The 17,796-nt window shown below is 39.2% G+C and overlaps 1 protein-coding gene across 1 annotated transcript; it reads right to left on the bottom strand.

Moving 5' to 3' along the window:
- Positions 1-605: 605 nt before the first annotated feature.
- LOC122313789 (sec-independent protein translocase protein TATB, chloroplastic-like) lies at positions 606-16,585 on the bottom strand. Its single transcript, XM_043129024.1, has 6 exons — positions 16,179-16,585; positions 15,886-16,007; positions 15,046-15,105; positions 14,801-14,951; positions 1,042-1,200; positions 606-961 (listed from the first exon to the last, which is right to left on the bottom strand). The coding sequence occupies exons 1-6, from the start codon at positions 16,474-16,476 to the stop codon at positions 906-908; spliced, it is 846 nt and encodes a 281-aa protein (XP_042984958.1). The 5' UTR covers positions 16,477-16,585; the 3' UTR covers positions 606-905.
- Positions 16,586-17,796: the final 1,211 nt, after the last annotated feature.

Below are 17,796 nucleotides of genomic sequence, written 5' to 3' on the forward strand. Positions count from 1 at the left end.
GATAAAAAGTAGGATAATAGGCAAAATTTGACTAATAGATGATTAGTAAAAGTGATGATGATAATAGTGGCAAGGGGAGTGGCCTCTCTCATTCTCTGCAGGAGTATGCGACCAAGAAGTAAGGAAAAATGTGCACAAGTCTTGTGAGCTTTGTTTGCTTTCATGATACCCCTGTCCAAAATACCTAATCCGAATGCATCATATTCAACGATGAACGGTTTAGAAAATTCTAAAAGGCAAGTATTGGATCTTTGGTCGTAGCACATGCTTTGGTTAAGCAAATGCTTTGTCACTTGAGGTGACCAAACAAAGCGTTTTTTGCAAGCAATTCGGTTAATGGTTCTATGTCGTAATAGCCTTCATTACTTCTTTACAGTAGTCTCAAGAGTACTGGTGTTAGGCCAGGCAACCTGGAAAAATATTGATAATAAATAAATAAATAAAATTTTCTCGATCTTTTGTAAAGAGCACTTCCCCTTAAAAAACGTCTAGGTGAAGGCGTAAAGGTATGTAGGCAGCAGGTGTTTGTCTACATTTCTCGTCTTGTGTATTTCCTAGTTTCCGAGAACCGTTGAGTTAATGACTTTGGGCTTTATCGTCATAAATTTACGTCCAAAATGCTTCATCAGTAGCAATTAATTAGCATGCTCAAATTCAATTAACCTGACGATTACTGTGGACTTTTCGGGAGTTCCCTTCATAGTAAATAGGAACGACATATGATATAGCCGAACTTGCGTAAATGACCCTATCATGCTGTCATGGACCAAAACGCCTTTTGTCATTTGAACTCTCGCAGTTAACAATTTCAAAGAAAAATGAATTTTTTTATGGTGTGTCGACCGGGGGGGGGGGGGGGGGGGGGGGGGGGCGCTGCGGCAGTATTTGGCGCATCATATGCATATTCATTTCTCGCTTTCAGTATTTGGAGGCAACGTAGTGGCAGCTTCTCGAATATTAGCTGAGATCATATCACATAAAAAATTAGAAAGAGAGCGAGAGAGAGAGAGAAGGGGGGGAAGTTGTTGAAGAATGACTAACCTTGAGGCTGAGTCTCAGTTCCCAACTCGCCTTCTCCTACGCCTTCTCCTAAAGGAGATGTCTGCACCTGCTGTTGGACAGCAGATGCCTTTAGTTGCTCTTCTGTAATCTTTAGGTACTCTTCCGTGGTGTATGCTCTATTACTGGATGGAGCACCATCTGCAAGTTTGGCATGGTTCTATCAGATTTGTTTTAAAGGAAAGGGTGGTGGGTCAAGGTGGGGACGGGGTGAAGGAAGGAGAGAACAGGCTGAACTTTCCATTTAGTTGCAAGGATATGAAATGGTCAAACGGAGATAGAATTATAGTTGTTTAAAGAATGCAATACTTGGACTCGACCTGACAAACTCGAGGATTTTTTTTTCCAGACAGGAGCAAGGTTTACATAGATAACCATTGATCATGACAACCGCATACATGTCTGACATATACATCAGTACCACGCAAGTATGGCCCTTGATATGCCCGCTATCCTAATTGGTGTTTTAGTAAAGTGACCACCTAGATTGTACATAGGCAAAACAAAGATGTTTAGTAGACTTGTTGGAATTCCTCTCATTTTTAGCAACTTGATGACATACATTTTTTTTATATGTAAAAAGAATTTGATGACCTTTTTTAAAATCACCAAGTAGCTTTGTCTTGGTGGCAATTTGGTTGTTTTTAAGGGTGGAATGTAACAGATGAAATTAGGTGTGGAAAGAGTTTGCAGCTTTGCCTTTGTAGCAATTTTGTTGTTTATGTGGAATCTAACAGATGGAATTAGGTGTGGGAAGAGTTCACTTCCTTGTTCAGACTTTGGCTCAAAGTCCAATCCTATTGTTGATATACATCCTAAGTACACAAGGCGTGCACAATAGATACACCTAGTTAGAGAGAGCAAAAATATTAAGTCCTCAGGGCTGGCACCAGGTTGTAGTCCTTGATAATGTGATGCCATCTTCCTCCTCCCCAGGTTCTATGATGACTGTTTCAGTAGCTATGTATCCCGATACTTGCCCTTCTGAGTCTGTAGACCTTGTTGGAGATGGTAATGTGGTTCTGGAGGCTAGGATTGCTCTTGATAAGGGAGAAGCCTCGGGTAATTGGTTCTTGGCATTGTAAGGGACTTTTTTTGTCGGGTTCTAAGACTAGGAGAGCTGTTGTGATTCCAGTTAGGTCCAAGAACTATATCTGGCGATTTGGGGTGATATGTGAACTGCTGCAGGTCCAGTTTGTGCAATACAAATTCAAGCAAGGGCAGGGACAGATTAGCTTTGGTGACAAGGAATGACCTGAGCAGTGCTGCAGGAACCAGGGAGGAGCTCCTATGCTGTTTGCCCCTAATTATCCATTGCACCGGAGAGATATTAGTTTTGTAGGGGTAGCGTCATCAGCTTGGGTTTTGCAGAAGGTGAAGACTTCTAGACAGTTTGCAAGGATATCAAAACTAGAAGTGGTGTGGTCCCTGGTGTGTACATCCTCTGGTTGGCAATAAGATCCTCTGACCTCCGCCATGTTCAGTGAGAGCCAAATATCTACCCTGACTGATGGAGCAACACTGGGCAATATAAACTCTATTTCCTACCATCAAGAACTTTGTGAAATCTCTCAATCCTTCAGCTTGCATGAGAGTTTCCGTGGAGGATAATGACCAGAGCACACTGGCTTTCCCCAGAGGCCACTCCTGTTCCTCTCACTAATGTACATCACTCAGATACATTCCCCTGCCAAAATCTCAGAACGCTTTTGACTTGACGAACCAACTAGAGTCTAGAATATCCCATCCCCATGTGAGAAAACAAACGCGCTCAATGACTGATTGAAGATTACAAGCATCTAAACCAAAAATGGTAGAACTCTTGTTAAGGGACCACAAGCAAGAAAGATAAGAAGGGAAGGAGAGAGTATTACTGGCAATGTCACCAGGGACACATCACGCACACACAGAAAGAGAAGAGAAGGGGGGGGGGGGGGGGGGTGTCTATGTCACCGCCCTACCACACTTTATTAGTAAAACAATTTCATACAATATTTAAGTTTCTTGCACCCAAAAAAGAATCCAATACAAGCTAAATTCCAAAAACCTGAACTCTTATTGGTTTGTATGTTAAAAAACATTTTTAACGAAATGCAATCAGTAAAACAATTCACAACAAACCTTACACATGGCAACCTGCAATTAAATGGGATTCCAAGGGCCAACTTTTCCTAATGTGGACCAATTTTTCCTATTAGAATCCAACTAAATTTTCTTTCCCAAAATAGAAACCTAACCCGAGTTGCTTCAAAAAATAATGAATATGGAACGGAATATAAACAATTCTAATAGAACACTTTCTAATCCAATTTTTGAAGAGAATAGAATGAATGTTTCCTGGAAAACAAAAATGAGAAACTGACATTTCCTTCCTTATCTCTGAAAGCATACAATGAAACAATGATACATTTATAGGGATTAGAAAATTCAAGATTTCTCCTAGAACCAAAGATAGCAAAGACTCGAGGGATGCTTAGGGAATGAAATGAGATGAGAATTTTATGAATAGTAGTAAGATGGTTTGCGAATAGTAGTGAGATAATTTGAGTTAAGTATTTATTGAGTTTTGGAAAGGAAGAGAGAAAAGGTTGAATAAAAAATATTATAAAGTTAAGATATTGTTACAATATTATTTTTTATTTGAGATATAAAAAAATTGAATTATTTTTTATGTTTTGTTTGGAAGTTCTGAAAAGTTGTAATAATTAGTTTGGAAAAGTTGTGATGATTAGTTTGAAAATGTTTGAGTTTGAGTGATGTTTGGGAAGGAAATGAGATGAGATGGGATGGGATGGGATGAAATGAAAATTATTTCCAAACAACCCCTCAATGTAATAACCCGATCGTAAAATTAGGCCATAAAGAATTTTGATGTATTTTCATATTATTGTTATTATTATTCTATTAGCATTTTATCAAATTTTTTCATTATAAATAATTAATTTTTAATTCGGATTATTATTATTAATTTTAATTGTTAATAGGATGAGTGTAGTGGATTACTTTAAACTGCCATGTTCTCCCTCTCCTCGTGTACTTTACTTCTTCTATAACCAACTAAAACAAGCATATTTAAAACCTCCATTAGCAGCAGACACCGCCTTTAGGTGTTTTCTTGGTTCATAAGATTTCAACAATTTTGTAACTGACTTACAAGCCAGAATTCTCAACTATTTATATCTCCTCTTTTCCTTCCCCCACGACATTCCTCCCTCAACCCTCGGCAAACAAAACGTCGAGCCAACCCCTCTGTCTTATGCATCATTCGGCAAGCACCACAACCAATTTCTCTCTGCCAGCAAACCACTGCACCACGAACAAGTTGCTGCCAATGATGCAACCTCCACGGTGGCACCATGAAATCCACTACACGTACCATCACCATGGAACATAAGCCACAGTTCTTGCTCCTCAAAACAGAGCAGACCCCACTGCCATGAACGGTGAAGTCCAGCAGCTGCAGCCCACGTAACTTGTATGAGACACCTCCCTCCCTACCAGGACCCAAGCAACTGTAACCCAACTTCTCCATACAACCACCAAACTAGTGGAAACCGAGAAATCGAGTCAATATCATCATGCACCATGCCCACGTACGCCGCCCATGTTTCCCGATTAGTCACCTCCCATCATCTCATGCCACTTTGGTTAACATATGTCGCACATCACTCTCTCCCATGTCGGAAGCCCCACCCAGCCACCGTCACACATCCTCTCCTCCACACTGCAATAGTCATGGACCGCCACCTTCCTCCACCAGCCCTTCACGTTGCTACATTTGCACGGTAAAACACCACTCGATGCCAAGCAAGCGTTGTTGCGCTGCCAAGCCGTGTACCCATACATGCCCACAGCCTTGCACTGCTGCAAACAGCATTGGAACACCACCCACATTCATTTGTGTTGCTCTGTGACCCACCATCAACCCATGGCAGCAACCACCGTCGTGTTTCTCTTCTCTTGACGCCCACCACCACGCACAGAGGAAGCCAACTAGCAACCACCGTGATTCTCAGCCCAGCCACTGTTCCATCAGCTTCTGTTTCTCTTGCACGGTAAGCCTCCATTGCACTGCTCTTTTCCTCTCAAGCGAATGTCAGCTCTATGTAAAAAATGATGCTTTCAATTCTTCCGCAAGCATGTTACTCATGTATTGCTAGGGTAAATTTTAGGTGTCAACAACTTTACCCTTATCTCTTTTCACATGGAATTTACTTGTTAGCCTATTAATAAAGCATGTGCAGATCATAGTCCTTCTTCCGTAAAACATGTACAGATTTAAGTTTTTACAAAAATATGCCCTTTTAATCCTTTATCGTGTAGTGTTTCGTGAAGCATTTTGAAGAATTGTTTGAAGTATAATTATGTTTGTACCCTTACGTTTTAAGTATTTGTTTAAAGCTTGTCTCATTTACGTGGGCTGGACTTAATTTTCACATGGGCTTGGTTTATAGTATTTCAGGAGCTGTTGTAATATTTTAAGTAGACCAATTTTCACATGGGCTTTGATGTTTAAGTTGGGCTCAGTTTTAATCTATGATTAGCCTAGAAACTTTATTTTTCAGAAACCTTATTTTTCCTACAGAAAATATTTAAGTTATTAAATTGTGTTATTAAGTATTAGATTTTTATAACTAGATTTCAGTAGTAAATGGTAAGAGTTTAATCTTTATTTTGAATACTTTAAATGTGATTTGAGTCTAGTCTATGAAACGAATGCCATTGTTTATTTTGTCAGATTTAATAAAATTTGTTTTGTTACAATTATAATAAGAAAATAAAGAAATATGTTAAAAATATTTAAATGATACTAGTATTTATTAGATTTCACATCTCTAAATGTAGCAAAAGGATGGCTAAGTTCATGCATCTATGTGGGTCGTCGGATTCATGGGTTGCTAAGGGGATAGAGGATTGGTTAGAACTCCTCCGTCATGACGGATTCTTCAAGGAGCCAAGGATGGGCAATGGAGTTCTCAACATTCAACCATCTTAATAATGCAAGGGGCAATTTGTTGCCACTCTCATAATTCCAGAATGGAAGGAGGAAATGTTTGTTGGTGATACCTGAAGGCACAAATGGCATCAGATGAGAAGGTTTTGTGCATTCCATTCAAAGCATCACTGGGTCCAAAGCCCTTGCTCTTGAGCATGCAAACAGAGGGGTGTTCATTGATGGAAAGATAGTGGGAAGGCCTTTCTTAGTCAAAGGTGCCTTGTACACCTTGGTGTTGAGGTCACCGGCATGTATTCCAGCTAGAGTAGCTCCGCGCGGAAGGAAAGGGTAAGAGACAGGTTATTAGGTGACATTGGAAGAATTGGAAGGTAAGCACGTTCCACATGTGTTGCGTGGTGGAATGGGTGCCTCTACTAGGTGTGTGAGGGTGGGAGAAGTGGAGGGGGTCTTGTACGCTATCAGAGCTCAATTGATAGGAGTTATGGAGAATGTGAGAGATCTAATTATTAAAGTGGATAAGGGGTTGAACCTGGTCATTGGTTTGGGTGGTGGGCCGAAAACATACAAGAAAAAGTTTGTTGGTGTAGGGCACCTTGACATTGTCACAGATAAGGTCATCGGACGCTGGCATCGCTGTTCATGCCGATGTCACTCAGTTCGTCGGCAGGTTGTCGTATGACTAACACCAGTCACCAGTTGCAAATGGGGTTGGTACTTTTTTTCAAGGTTCACTTTCGGTTGAAGATGGGGGGTCCTTCCAGGGTTTTGAGTACTTTGGAAGAAGTAGATGAGTCTCTTTCAGAATATAAAAATGGTGTAACAAAAGGTAAGTACAACCCGACTTGTTTTGAGAGGCAAGGATTAGGGGTGTACAAAAACCAACGCCACCAACGGCCACAGGCATGAACTGACCGACATTCCAGCCGGTCCCAGTGGTGAACCGGTCGGCACATGGTGGTATTTCTTCAAAACTGACCTACGTCGATCCGGCAACGGTTTGAACCTGGTTCAAACCTCTGAACCGGCCAACGTAATACATTATATATTTTTTTGATTTGTAACTATATTAAATGATGCCATTTGGCTTAGGCCAAACAGTGTCATTTCATCTTAGGGTTTAAACTTCACTGCATCCCTCTTCTTCTCCACTTCACTTCGCAGCCTCCCCTCTCCCTTCACTTCGCAGTTCGCAACATCCATCTTCTTCTTCTCCCCTTCACTTTGCAGTTCGCAGCATCCCTCTTCTTCCTCTCCACTTCACTTTACAGCCCCCCACAGTTCCATTTGTGTTGCCGTCCCTCTCTGCAGCAAACATGGATCTTCTTCCATTGCGGTCCCTCTCTCCCTCCATCCATTTGCGCCGTTTCATCCATTTGTGTCGTTTAAAGCTCCATCTCCGATTCTTTTGAGGTACAGATTAATTTTCTAGTTTTTTTGTTGTGGCTTAATTCTATGATAGCATGATTTGAATCTTTTGATATTTTGTTGTGAATCTTTTGAGTTTTTGTTGTGAATCTTGTGATTTGTGATGTGTGATTTGTAAACCGAAACCGCACCAATGAATCGATGTGAACTGACAAACCAATGGAGATCGGTTTTATCCTTCAACAGCAGTTTCAGTCGATATCTCTCCCTGGTACTTGCATCGGTTTCGGTTTTTCCCAAAAACCACATTGGTTTTCACCCCTAGCAGGGATGAGCCTAGCCTCTCTTTTCTATGCCTCTTGAGGGAGAAGTAGGATCTGAAGAAGTGGCACAAAAAGGGTCGACAGTGGGTGGCGCACCTACATGAAAAGTTATCATCAATAGAATGACAACACCTACACCAAAGGTGAAGGAACCTTCAATGGTGATAGCAACAATATAGTTATTGAGGAGATTCGGGATTTGCATGCAAGAGATGGTGTAGAGGAAATTATGGTTTTGTCATTAGTGCGTTGTGAGGAAGAATGTTTTGGGTCAGGAGTGCAGTTGGGAGTTGTCTGGGGAAAATGTTGTTCCCCTAGTATCTCTTCCTCCGATAAAAAATATAGCGGGTTTATCATTGAATTGAGTTCTGCATAAGGTTAACAATATTCAGCAATATGTGGGGATTTCATATGAGGGATGTGACGACCAATTTGCAGCACTACTCACTACACTTGAGGCGAGCCACTCACTTGAAACCAAATCAAGATTTAAGAAAAGCAATGAGTTAAAGCGTCCTTCTTGGGCAATCAACTACGACAGTAAGGAAGGAATTTCAAGTTGAGGGAAAACTAAAGGGAGGGCATTCTAAAGCCATCCGCATAGAGGGAGTTTTGGGTGGAGTATTAGCCTATGTTTGGAATATAGAAACAGCTGAGCTCTTCTAAGTTGAATTCAAATTTAAGCCTAGCTCAACATCCAAACACATAACTCCCAAATCACTAAATATCACTCAACTCAAAACCTCTTTACATGTGAGACCTACAACATTTTTCAACTCAACACCTCTTCACACAAGGGACCCACAACCTTTTTCAACTTCCCATAAATATATAGAAACTCATCTTAACATCTAAACACATCTTAGGTGGGCCCCACAAAACTCATTTCACCATCTCAACTCACCATTATTCATAAAAAACTCAACTAATCTCAGCTCAGCTCAGCTCAACATCGAAATGCAACCTTATGGTAGGTTTGGGGTCTAGGATGAGACACAAAATTCTCATCTAATCTCATTTCATCTCATCCTATCTTATTCCCAAATAGAATTCAAATACAAAATTTTCAAATTAATCATTACAATTTTCCCAAACTTTCAAATAAAAAATGAAAAACAATTCCAACTTTTTCAAATTGCCAAACAAAAATAATATTATATAACTATATTATAACAATATTTTTAACTTTATAATATTTTTTATTCTAACTTTTTCTCTCTCCTTTCCCCAAACCCAAAAATTACTTAACTCAAACTATCTCACTACTATTCACAAATTATCTTACTACTACTTACAAAATTTTCGTATTGAATAGAATAATTTCTTGATTATTTTCTACAGTATGAATTTAATTAAGTGAGATATTAGGACACATTTTCCTAGACATATTTAGTGACGTTTAATATTTCATATAGGTGATGAGCAACGAAGTGAGATTCAAGAAGTAGCGCAGCAAAGTAAATACTAGATCAAAAATTAGGATTAGCAGATGTTAGTTAGTTTAGATAGACTATTATTAAAGACAATTCTTTGATACACTTTTTATGTACCACACATGTCACGATTTATGCATGTCATTCATCATAGCACACGGTTATGTTAATTTTCCGCATCACGTTCAAATTTAGCATTTTACAGTTATTTATATTAGTATGAATTTCATACATCTCACGTCACATAAGATACGTAAACTTTCTTAAGTTCAAATGCAAGATAAGATTAGATCAGTTTAATCAGGTGGTCATTCAGATATATAGTACCAATGCAAATTCAGAGTTAATGTACAAGCCACAGACTCAATCGTGGTCCACTGTAGTATGCCAAAATACCACTCAGTGGTTCCCCTTTCGACCTTAGGCCGGTGCACAACCTTACACATAGGGTTAAGTGTTGGTAAGTCAGATCAGTTAAATAAATCAAATCAGCCAATTAATTCAAATAATTCAAAACAAGTCATGCATAGTATGAACACTAGTATGAAATGTTATGAATTTTAGTTCTCAGCATGAAAAATTTTATGAAAATCCTTAGGTTTATTATGTTTACATTGTGATGGGTTTCTTATTGAGTCTTTGACTCATTTTAGTTTTATTTCATGTTTTCAACCACCCTAAGTGAGGATGATGATGATGAGTACAAGCAAGTGGGTCAGGCTTAGATGGAGTAGTTGATTTAGTTTCAGGCTTTATTTATTTATTTAGTTTGATTTATTAAATTATGAAATCTCTTACGTGGCTTCATTTTCTTAAGAACGTAACATTCCTAGCCCTAGGGAAGGGGGGTTTACACTCGGCTTCTTGAAAAGATAAGTACTTGACTAATTTAAAGATGACTCTACAACTGACTCTTTAATAGTGCTATATAAAGCTGGTTACTTGTATACTTTGAACTCATAGACTTTCATCGTTATCATTATTCAGAAATATTTAGGCATACTAGTGTGCCTTTATTTCACTTTTATGCAAGTCCTACATCAACAGGCTTTAAGAACACATATTTCCAAAACTTATCACATAAAAAGTAGGCATATAGAAATGTTACTACAAAAAATCAAGAAAGAAAATTTTTTATGATAAGTAAAAAAATCAAGTAAGAAAAAAATACAATAACTTCAGGACATCAAATAAGGATATGTTTTTGCTCGAATGAACTTCTTTATACTTAACAAACATATAGAGTTCTGCAAGTGTAAAAGGTTCCCACTCCACATGCTAGACCGCAGTATAATGTTGGGCTTTAGATGATTGCTTTTATAGAAAGTAAGGTTTCCAAGGATAAGAAATCAAGAGGTAGATGTGATGTTGTGGACTCCCTTTAGAAAAGGGAAATTTTCTGTTGGCTCCTTCTATAGAGTCATTGCCGATCTGAAGGACACCTCTTTCCCTTTGAAGAGCACTGGGGGGAGTAAGGCTCCCTTAAAGGCCACATTCTTTGTCTAGAAAGCCTCGTTGGGGGAAGACCATGACAATGGAAAACCAATGGAAATGGCAGATTATTGTAATCAATTGGTGTTGTACGTGCACAAAAAGTGGTGAAACGGTGGATCACTTACTTCCTCATTGTGAGGTTGCTAAGACCCTGTGGGATGATTTCTTCAATAGAGTAGGGCTAGCATAGGTTATGCCTGGCAGGTGGTTGATATTCTCACCAACTGGAGAAGTCTTAATGGTGTTCTTCAAATTGCAACAATTTAAAGATGGTTCTCACATGCCTTTGATGGTGCATTTGGAGGGAAAGAAACAACTGGAGTTTCAAAGATAAGGAACATTCATTTGAGAAGCTTAGAAGTTTCTTTTCAACACATTATTTCAATTAACACCCATATTTGCAATTGCCACATACTAATGAAACCAGTCAATGTCAATTTTTTTTTTTTTTTGATAAGTAAGAAGTAAATTTTATTGATATGAATGAAATAGGCATAGCCCATTTACACAGAAAGTATACAAAAGAACACCTAAATACATTCTAGATTAGGGACAAAAAGTCATGAACATTGTTTTCATCAAGTACAATGGCTGAGAACCAAAGCATTAAAGTGTGCATAAGAAAATTCTGAAGCTCCGCCATTGTGAGCTCCCTATCTTCAAAGCACTACTCATATCTTTCTGCCCACATACACCACATGATACACAATGGGATCATCTTCCACAGTACCACCACTTGAGGATAGCCTTGAATTTTCTTCCAACATGCCAATAAATCTACTACCCTCAATGGCATCACCCAAGCGACATCAACTCTTCTAAAGATCTCATTCAACGGCCCCTTGTCACATCACAGTGCAATAATAAGTGGTCCACATATTCTCCATGCTTTTTACACAAATAGCACCAATCTATTACAATGAGTCCCCTTTTCCTCAAATTGTTTGTGGTCAAAATCTTCCCTAGGGCTGCAGTCCATACGAAGAAAGCTACCTTAGTGGGCACATGAGACCTCCAAATCCTCTTCCACGAGATTGAAACATGGCATTGTGTTGTCAAGATCTTGTAGTAAACCTGGACTGTGCATTTTTTTCTAGCATTGGCCCTCCATTGTATCTTATCCTCCTGTGCCGTATTGATTCCCACGGAGTATAGCAACTTGAAAAAATCTAAAATGATATGCAATTCCCAATCGTGGATATCCCTATTAAAAAGAACATTCCACTAGTAAGAACCATGAGAAAATACCCGCATATCTGACACAGAAGCATCACGGTTAGCTACAATACAATAAAGTGCTGGGAATGCCCTGTGGAGAGTGCAATCTCCACACCAAACATTGTGCCAAAACTTGACTCTGGACCCCTCTCCAACCACAAACCGGATTTGATTCTCAAAACTCTGCCATCCCCTCCTAATATATTTCCATAGTCCCAAACCATAACCCCCCCCCCCCCCCCCCCCTTCTTTTCTTTCTCACATCACTGGAACACCAGCCCCCCCAAGCACACTCATGTCTAGAGGCAATAATCTCCTTCTATAGCGAGTCCCCCTCTAAATGGTACCTTCATAACCATTTCCCCAACAAATTTTTATTGGAAGTCCTCAAATTACAAACTCCCAAGCCTCCATACGAAATTGGGGAACAAACTTTGCTCCAATTAACAAAATGAAATTTCATTTCCTCCCCCATCCCCCCCCCCCCCCCCCCCCCCCCCCCCCCCCCCGGGGAAAAAACAAAAAACAAAAAAGCTTGAAATAATTTCTCAATCCTCATCGCCACCCCCTGCAGGCAACAAAAAAAGAGATAGAAAATGGGTGGGAAGGTCTCTTGATTAAAGTGAGTTGCCCCCTTTCGATAAATACAACATTTTCCAACCTGCAAGCCTTTTCTCTGATTTCTCCACAACTCTGTCCCAAATAGCTCGAGCCTTAAGAGTTGTCCTCAAAGGGAGTCCCAAATATTTCATAGGCAAAGAAGATACTCTATAGTCCAGAAGGCATACCAGATTGTTGATAATGGGCACCACACCCACTGCAACCATTTCAAACTTACCAAGGTTCACCTTAAGCCCCAACATTGCTTCAAAACATAACAATAATGCCCGCAATGTTTGAATCTGGCCATGATCCGCTTCGCAGAAAAGAAGAGTATCATCTGCAAATAAGAGATGTGAGATTGTGGTAGGGCCATTAGTGCCATTACCCACCGAGAAACCGGACAGTAACCCTCCTTCAACAACAACCTTCACCATACGGCCAAGTGCATCCATAACAATAACAAAGAGGAGAGGAGACAATGGATCCCTTTGCCTCAATCCACGCGAGCTGTTAAAGAAACAAACATGGGTGCCATTAACTAGCATTGAAAAGCGAGTGGTAGAGACACATTGTCAAATCTAGGAAATCCAGCAATCACCAAAGGCACACCTCCCGAGCAAGCTTGCACACAATACCTAAAACTCCTTCCCGCAACCTATGATCCAAGTACTCATTAGCAATAAGAACGGAATCCAAAATTTGTCTCCCCCAAATAAACGCATTTTGAGGCTTGGAGATAATTTGTTCCAAAACCGGGCTAAGCCTATTAGCAAGGACCTTCGAGATGATCTTGTAAATGCCGCTCACAAGGCTTATGGGGTGGAAATCCTCAACAACCATGGCCCCATGTTGCTTTGGTAAGCCCCATGTTCCATGAAAACTTGCATAACATCACATTTCACAATATCCCAACAAGTTTGAAAGAATCCTATCAAAAAGCAATCTGGGCCAAGCACTTTATCCTTAGCCATGCCACAAATGACCTTATAAATCTCATCTTCAACAAAAAATCAATAGACTCAAACAACAAACCATCAAGCTTCGGCCTCCAACAAGCCGGTTTTGTAAGGAGGTTCTCATAATAATGCACAATATGATTTTCTAAATCAAAGGGGGAAGATAGCACTTGAGTACCTAACTGAAGTGTCTCTATAGCATTGTTTCGTCTATGTGAATTAGCGACTTTATGAAAGAACTTAGTACATTTGTCGCCTTCTTTTAACCAAAGGGCCCTGGATTTTTGTCACCATCATCAATAACACCCTCTCCAATTCAGTCACAACCGAACTCTTCCTCAATAAAGCCTCCTCCGAGGTGTCTCCCAACAATTCCCCTCCCTCTAATTCCTGTAATTCCTCCATAAGAGTAGTCTTTTGATTATCAATGCTACCAAACACTTCCAAATTCCTTTTCTAAAGATCTTGCTTCAAAGCCTTAAGCTTAACCGCAAGTATGAAGCTGGGAGTAACTATGAATTGATAAGAAAGCCACCAGGAGCACACCTTCTCTACAAAACCATCGGCTTCTAACCACATATTTTCAAATTTGAAGTACCTACGTCCCCCTCGAATACCTCCACAATCTAACACAAAAGGGAAATGATCCGAGCACACTCAAGGCAACCGCTGTTGAGACGACTTCTAACAAATTCTATTAAAAGTTAATATGTAGCTATAATATCCTAAAAGTTTCTTTCTTTGTATGGACAGCTTCATTAGGGAAGATCCTCACCTTAGATAATCTAAGGAAATGCCGAATCATTGTGTTGGGTTGGTGCTACATATGCAAGAAAAGTAGGGAGTATGTGGACCACTTATTATTGCATTGTGATGTAGCCATGAGCTTATGGAATGATATCCTTGCTCGTGTGGGGCTATGTTGGGTGATGTCACGAAGGGTGGTTGATTTGCTGGCAATTTGGAGAGGCATCCAAGGTAATTCTCAATAGTAGCTATGAGGAAGATGGTTCCAATCTGTTTATGATGGTGCATATGGATGAAGAGGAATGGATGGAGTTTTGAGGATCGTGAATGGACAATGGGTGAGTTTAGAACGATTTTTTATTAATACCTTATTCCATTGATCAATTGTAAAAGATTTTAAAGGCATGAATATGCATTCTTTCCTTGTATCTTTAGACAATCATGCATAGGTGTTGCTATTGTACATATCCTGTGTACTTGGCTATGCCCACTTTTCTTATTAATAAAGTTCTTACTGATTAAAAAAAAAAGGCAGCAGGGGGCTCAATCAACAGTATCTTTTGGAGGATAATAAGCCACACATAAATTTAATGCCCATCTCTTTGCAAAATAAAAATATAGACGCTGAAATACTTAATCACTTACTGGGATCGACTAGAGTCTGAGAACCCTTGGTGCTGGTTGTAGATGATGGGTTTGATGTATTGGGTTTACTGGAGCTGTATGTGTTTTCCGTTGAAATGTCATCAAGGCCAATCTCCCGTTCAAGGGTGCTCTTGAATTCCTTTGAAACTTCCTACATACAAATAAATAGGCACCGCTACTAAAACTAGAGCTTCTCATGAGTAGCATACACACAACAAATTCAACCTACAGTTCTATGCTCCAACCTGAAGCTCTCTAATGGTGGGTTGAAATGCACGCAACGTCTTCCCTAAGTTCCGAGCAACCTGCATTTAGCCAGCTTAATCAAAATACCAAATAGATCACCACACATACTGACACACGCAAAAGAAGATAGGAAAAGGAAAGCCTTTAATACTGAAGCAACCAGTATCCCCTATAATAGGGCAGATCCATTGCACTCTCATATTTCCACACCATCAGCCTAATCCTTTGAGAACATAGGGGAAAAAAAGGCCTAATAGTACTGAAACAATCAGTATCCCCCTCTAATTTGGCAGATCCAGTGCACTCTCATTTTTCCACACAGCCATTCTAATCCTTTTAGAAATACAGTGTTATCAATTAGTGTTGTCAAGAGTTAATCTTTAAGTCATAATTATGCAAGACCGACTTCGTTACCACTCACTCACACAATCAAACGTGACATAAACAAAGTCGTGACTACTTAAGAGCCGAGAGCAAGCAGATTAGGAAGATGCTAAAAGGTTCCTAGGAAAAGGCAGCTTGGAGTTCAGATGATGCATCATTATGATCTTTCTCTTGTGGGAAACTTCATAATGGATTGATAACATCCATTCCCATCTACCATTATATCTAGATTATGTTACAACCCTAGAAACACATTATTGGCGTAATCCCAAATCCTAGGGGAAAATAAGACATAACTATCTAAGTCATCCCTATAGATCTATTTTTCCAGAGAACCAGCATGGAATTGATTCATCTAAATATGCATAGACTATTAATAGTTTTGTAATCCCAAATATTTAACAAACTAAAAGTAAAATAAAGTCTGAGGTTTTACGTTTATACACACAACTCACCTCGGCAAGACCTTTGGGACCAAAAACCAACAAAGCCACCACCCCAATGACCAGAGCCTCGGGAGCTCCAACACCAAAAAGAGATGCATAAATCACCATACCTTTACCCCTCCGCTTCCTCTCTACAAGAACATCATTTCGAGAAAGACAAAAAAAAAAAAAAAAAAAAAAAAAAAAAAAATGGTAAAGAAAGATAACAAGGAATCACATTCCAACTACAACAGACTAAAAAGAAAATGAATAATGAATGTCCAAAAGATAAAATACCCACGAATCGAGATGAGAAGAAGAACCTGAATTGAGAGACTTTGGCGTGATTGAGATTATACCCAGATGCTTCAAACCACTCCATGGAGAGAAAAGACTGGGGCCCAGCGGAGGAACCGCTTTGGGGAGATGAAGTTTTGGGGCTTTAAAGTGTGACGCTAGAGATGAAGATGTGGTGTAAATAGCTGATTTTCTAGAAGAGACGGGTGATGATAAAAACGTGGGAGCGCAGACTGCCGAGGCCATGACCATGCGTGTGGTCGTTTGCAGGTCAGTCCGCTTAATTAGAAGTCTGGTTGTTGAGTAACACGACCTTGGAAGCATCAGGAGTCTATAAATATTATCCGGCGAGTTAAAATGGACCTTGAGCAGATTTTGGACTTTGCAGATAAAGGTTTTAACCCACTCAACCCAACTGTGAGTGCTAGAGACTGAAAGACAGAAAAGAAAGGATTGGGTTTTGGACTCGTTTTGGACCCACAACCGTTGCCAGAGTCCAATGCCCACCAATTATCCCAGCAATGCTAAAAGGACCGGCTTCGGCTTCCTGTAAATTTTCATTGAGTTTATGGAACCAAGCGGCCTTTTTCTAGTTTAGGAAAGGTTTTAAAATATATTTACTTATTTTTTTCAGTATCATTTAAATATTATTTCTTGACAATGTCTTTTTGCGATCATCTTTTCAAACCATAAAACTTATGATGGCTGTAAAGGAATAAAACATAATAAAAAAAAGGTAAACCCAAGGCTAAGGCCTATGACAAGTTGAAACGAGAGAAGTCTCTATCATGGGAGACAAAGAGGGCTTGCCAATTAGAATACACAACATAAAATAATAAAGCGACTTTAAACTAAAAGGTAACGTTGTGCAACTTCAACTCCGGCCGATGCTTGCTCCGACTTCGATTTTGACAAAGTCAGAATAGTCTGAATTTAGAGTTCGAGTATATCGAGTTCAGAGTCAAAGTAACTTTGAAATTTAATATTAGAGTTAAAGTTTAGAGCCAAAAATTAGATGTAAAACGACATTGTTTTAATCTAATAGTTTGAAACTAGTCAACTAAAAGACGTTTCATTTCAAGTGGAATTTTCAATTTAGGGTTCCAAAATCGAATTGGATTGATTGTGAATTTTGTTATATTTGTTATTTGTTTGGTATGATGTTTGAATTGGGGATTTTGAGTTTCAGCCTCTAAATTAGGGGATTTTGTTGTTGAAAATTTGAAAACGTCATTCCAGAGTTTGAAACTCGACCCTAACTCGATTGTGGCACGAGTAAATTTTAGATACATTGTTCACTCGATACTCACTCAACACTCCACTCGAGTAAATTGCTCAGCTAAACAATGGGTTAATTTAATTAAACAAGTTTTGGTTTCCCCAACGAATATACATGATTAGTATTTTTTTTTTTAAATTTGTGTGAGTTTTAGTATTTTCTTTTTCCTTTTTTTTTTTTGAAAAACATATTTTTTCTTTTCAAAACAATTTGTCTGTTAACGAAAGAAGAATCCCAATAGGTTGTTTTGAAAGATTGATCTGGCTAGATTCTGTAAAATGATCTTAATGTGTTTCTAATGTCTAGATTCTTTTCATAAAATATATTTATTGGTTGTTTCTTAATTGTTTCAGTGCAATTCATAT

Source organism: Carya illinoinensis, chromosome 6 (assembly GCF_018687715.1).
Source record: "Carya illinoinensis cultivar Pawnee chromosome 6, C.illinoinensisPawnee_v1, whole genome shotgun sequence".
NCBI classification, from domain to species: Eukaryota; Viridiplantae; Streptophyta; class Magnoliopsida; order Fagales; family Juglandaceae; genus Carya; species Carya illinoinensis.

Bases quoted from the DNA above. Each gene is read 5' to 3' on its own strand.
- LOC122313789 (XM_043129024.1), bottom strand. From the start codon at position 16,476: ATGCTTCCAAGGTCGTGTTACTCAACAACCAGACTTCTAATTAAGCGG. The intron at 15,106-15,885 runs GTGAGTTGTGTG...GGCTAAATGCAG, and splicing joins GTCCCAAAGGTCTTGCCGAG to GTTGCTCGGAACTTAGGGAA. The intron at 962-1,041 runs GTTAGTCATTCT...ATATGATCTCAG, and splicing joins AACTGAGACTCAGCCTCAAG to CTAATATTCGAGAAGCTGCC.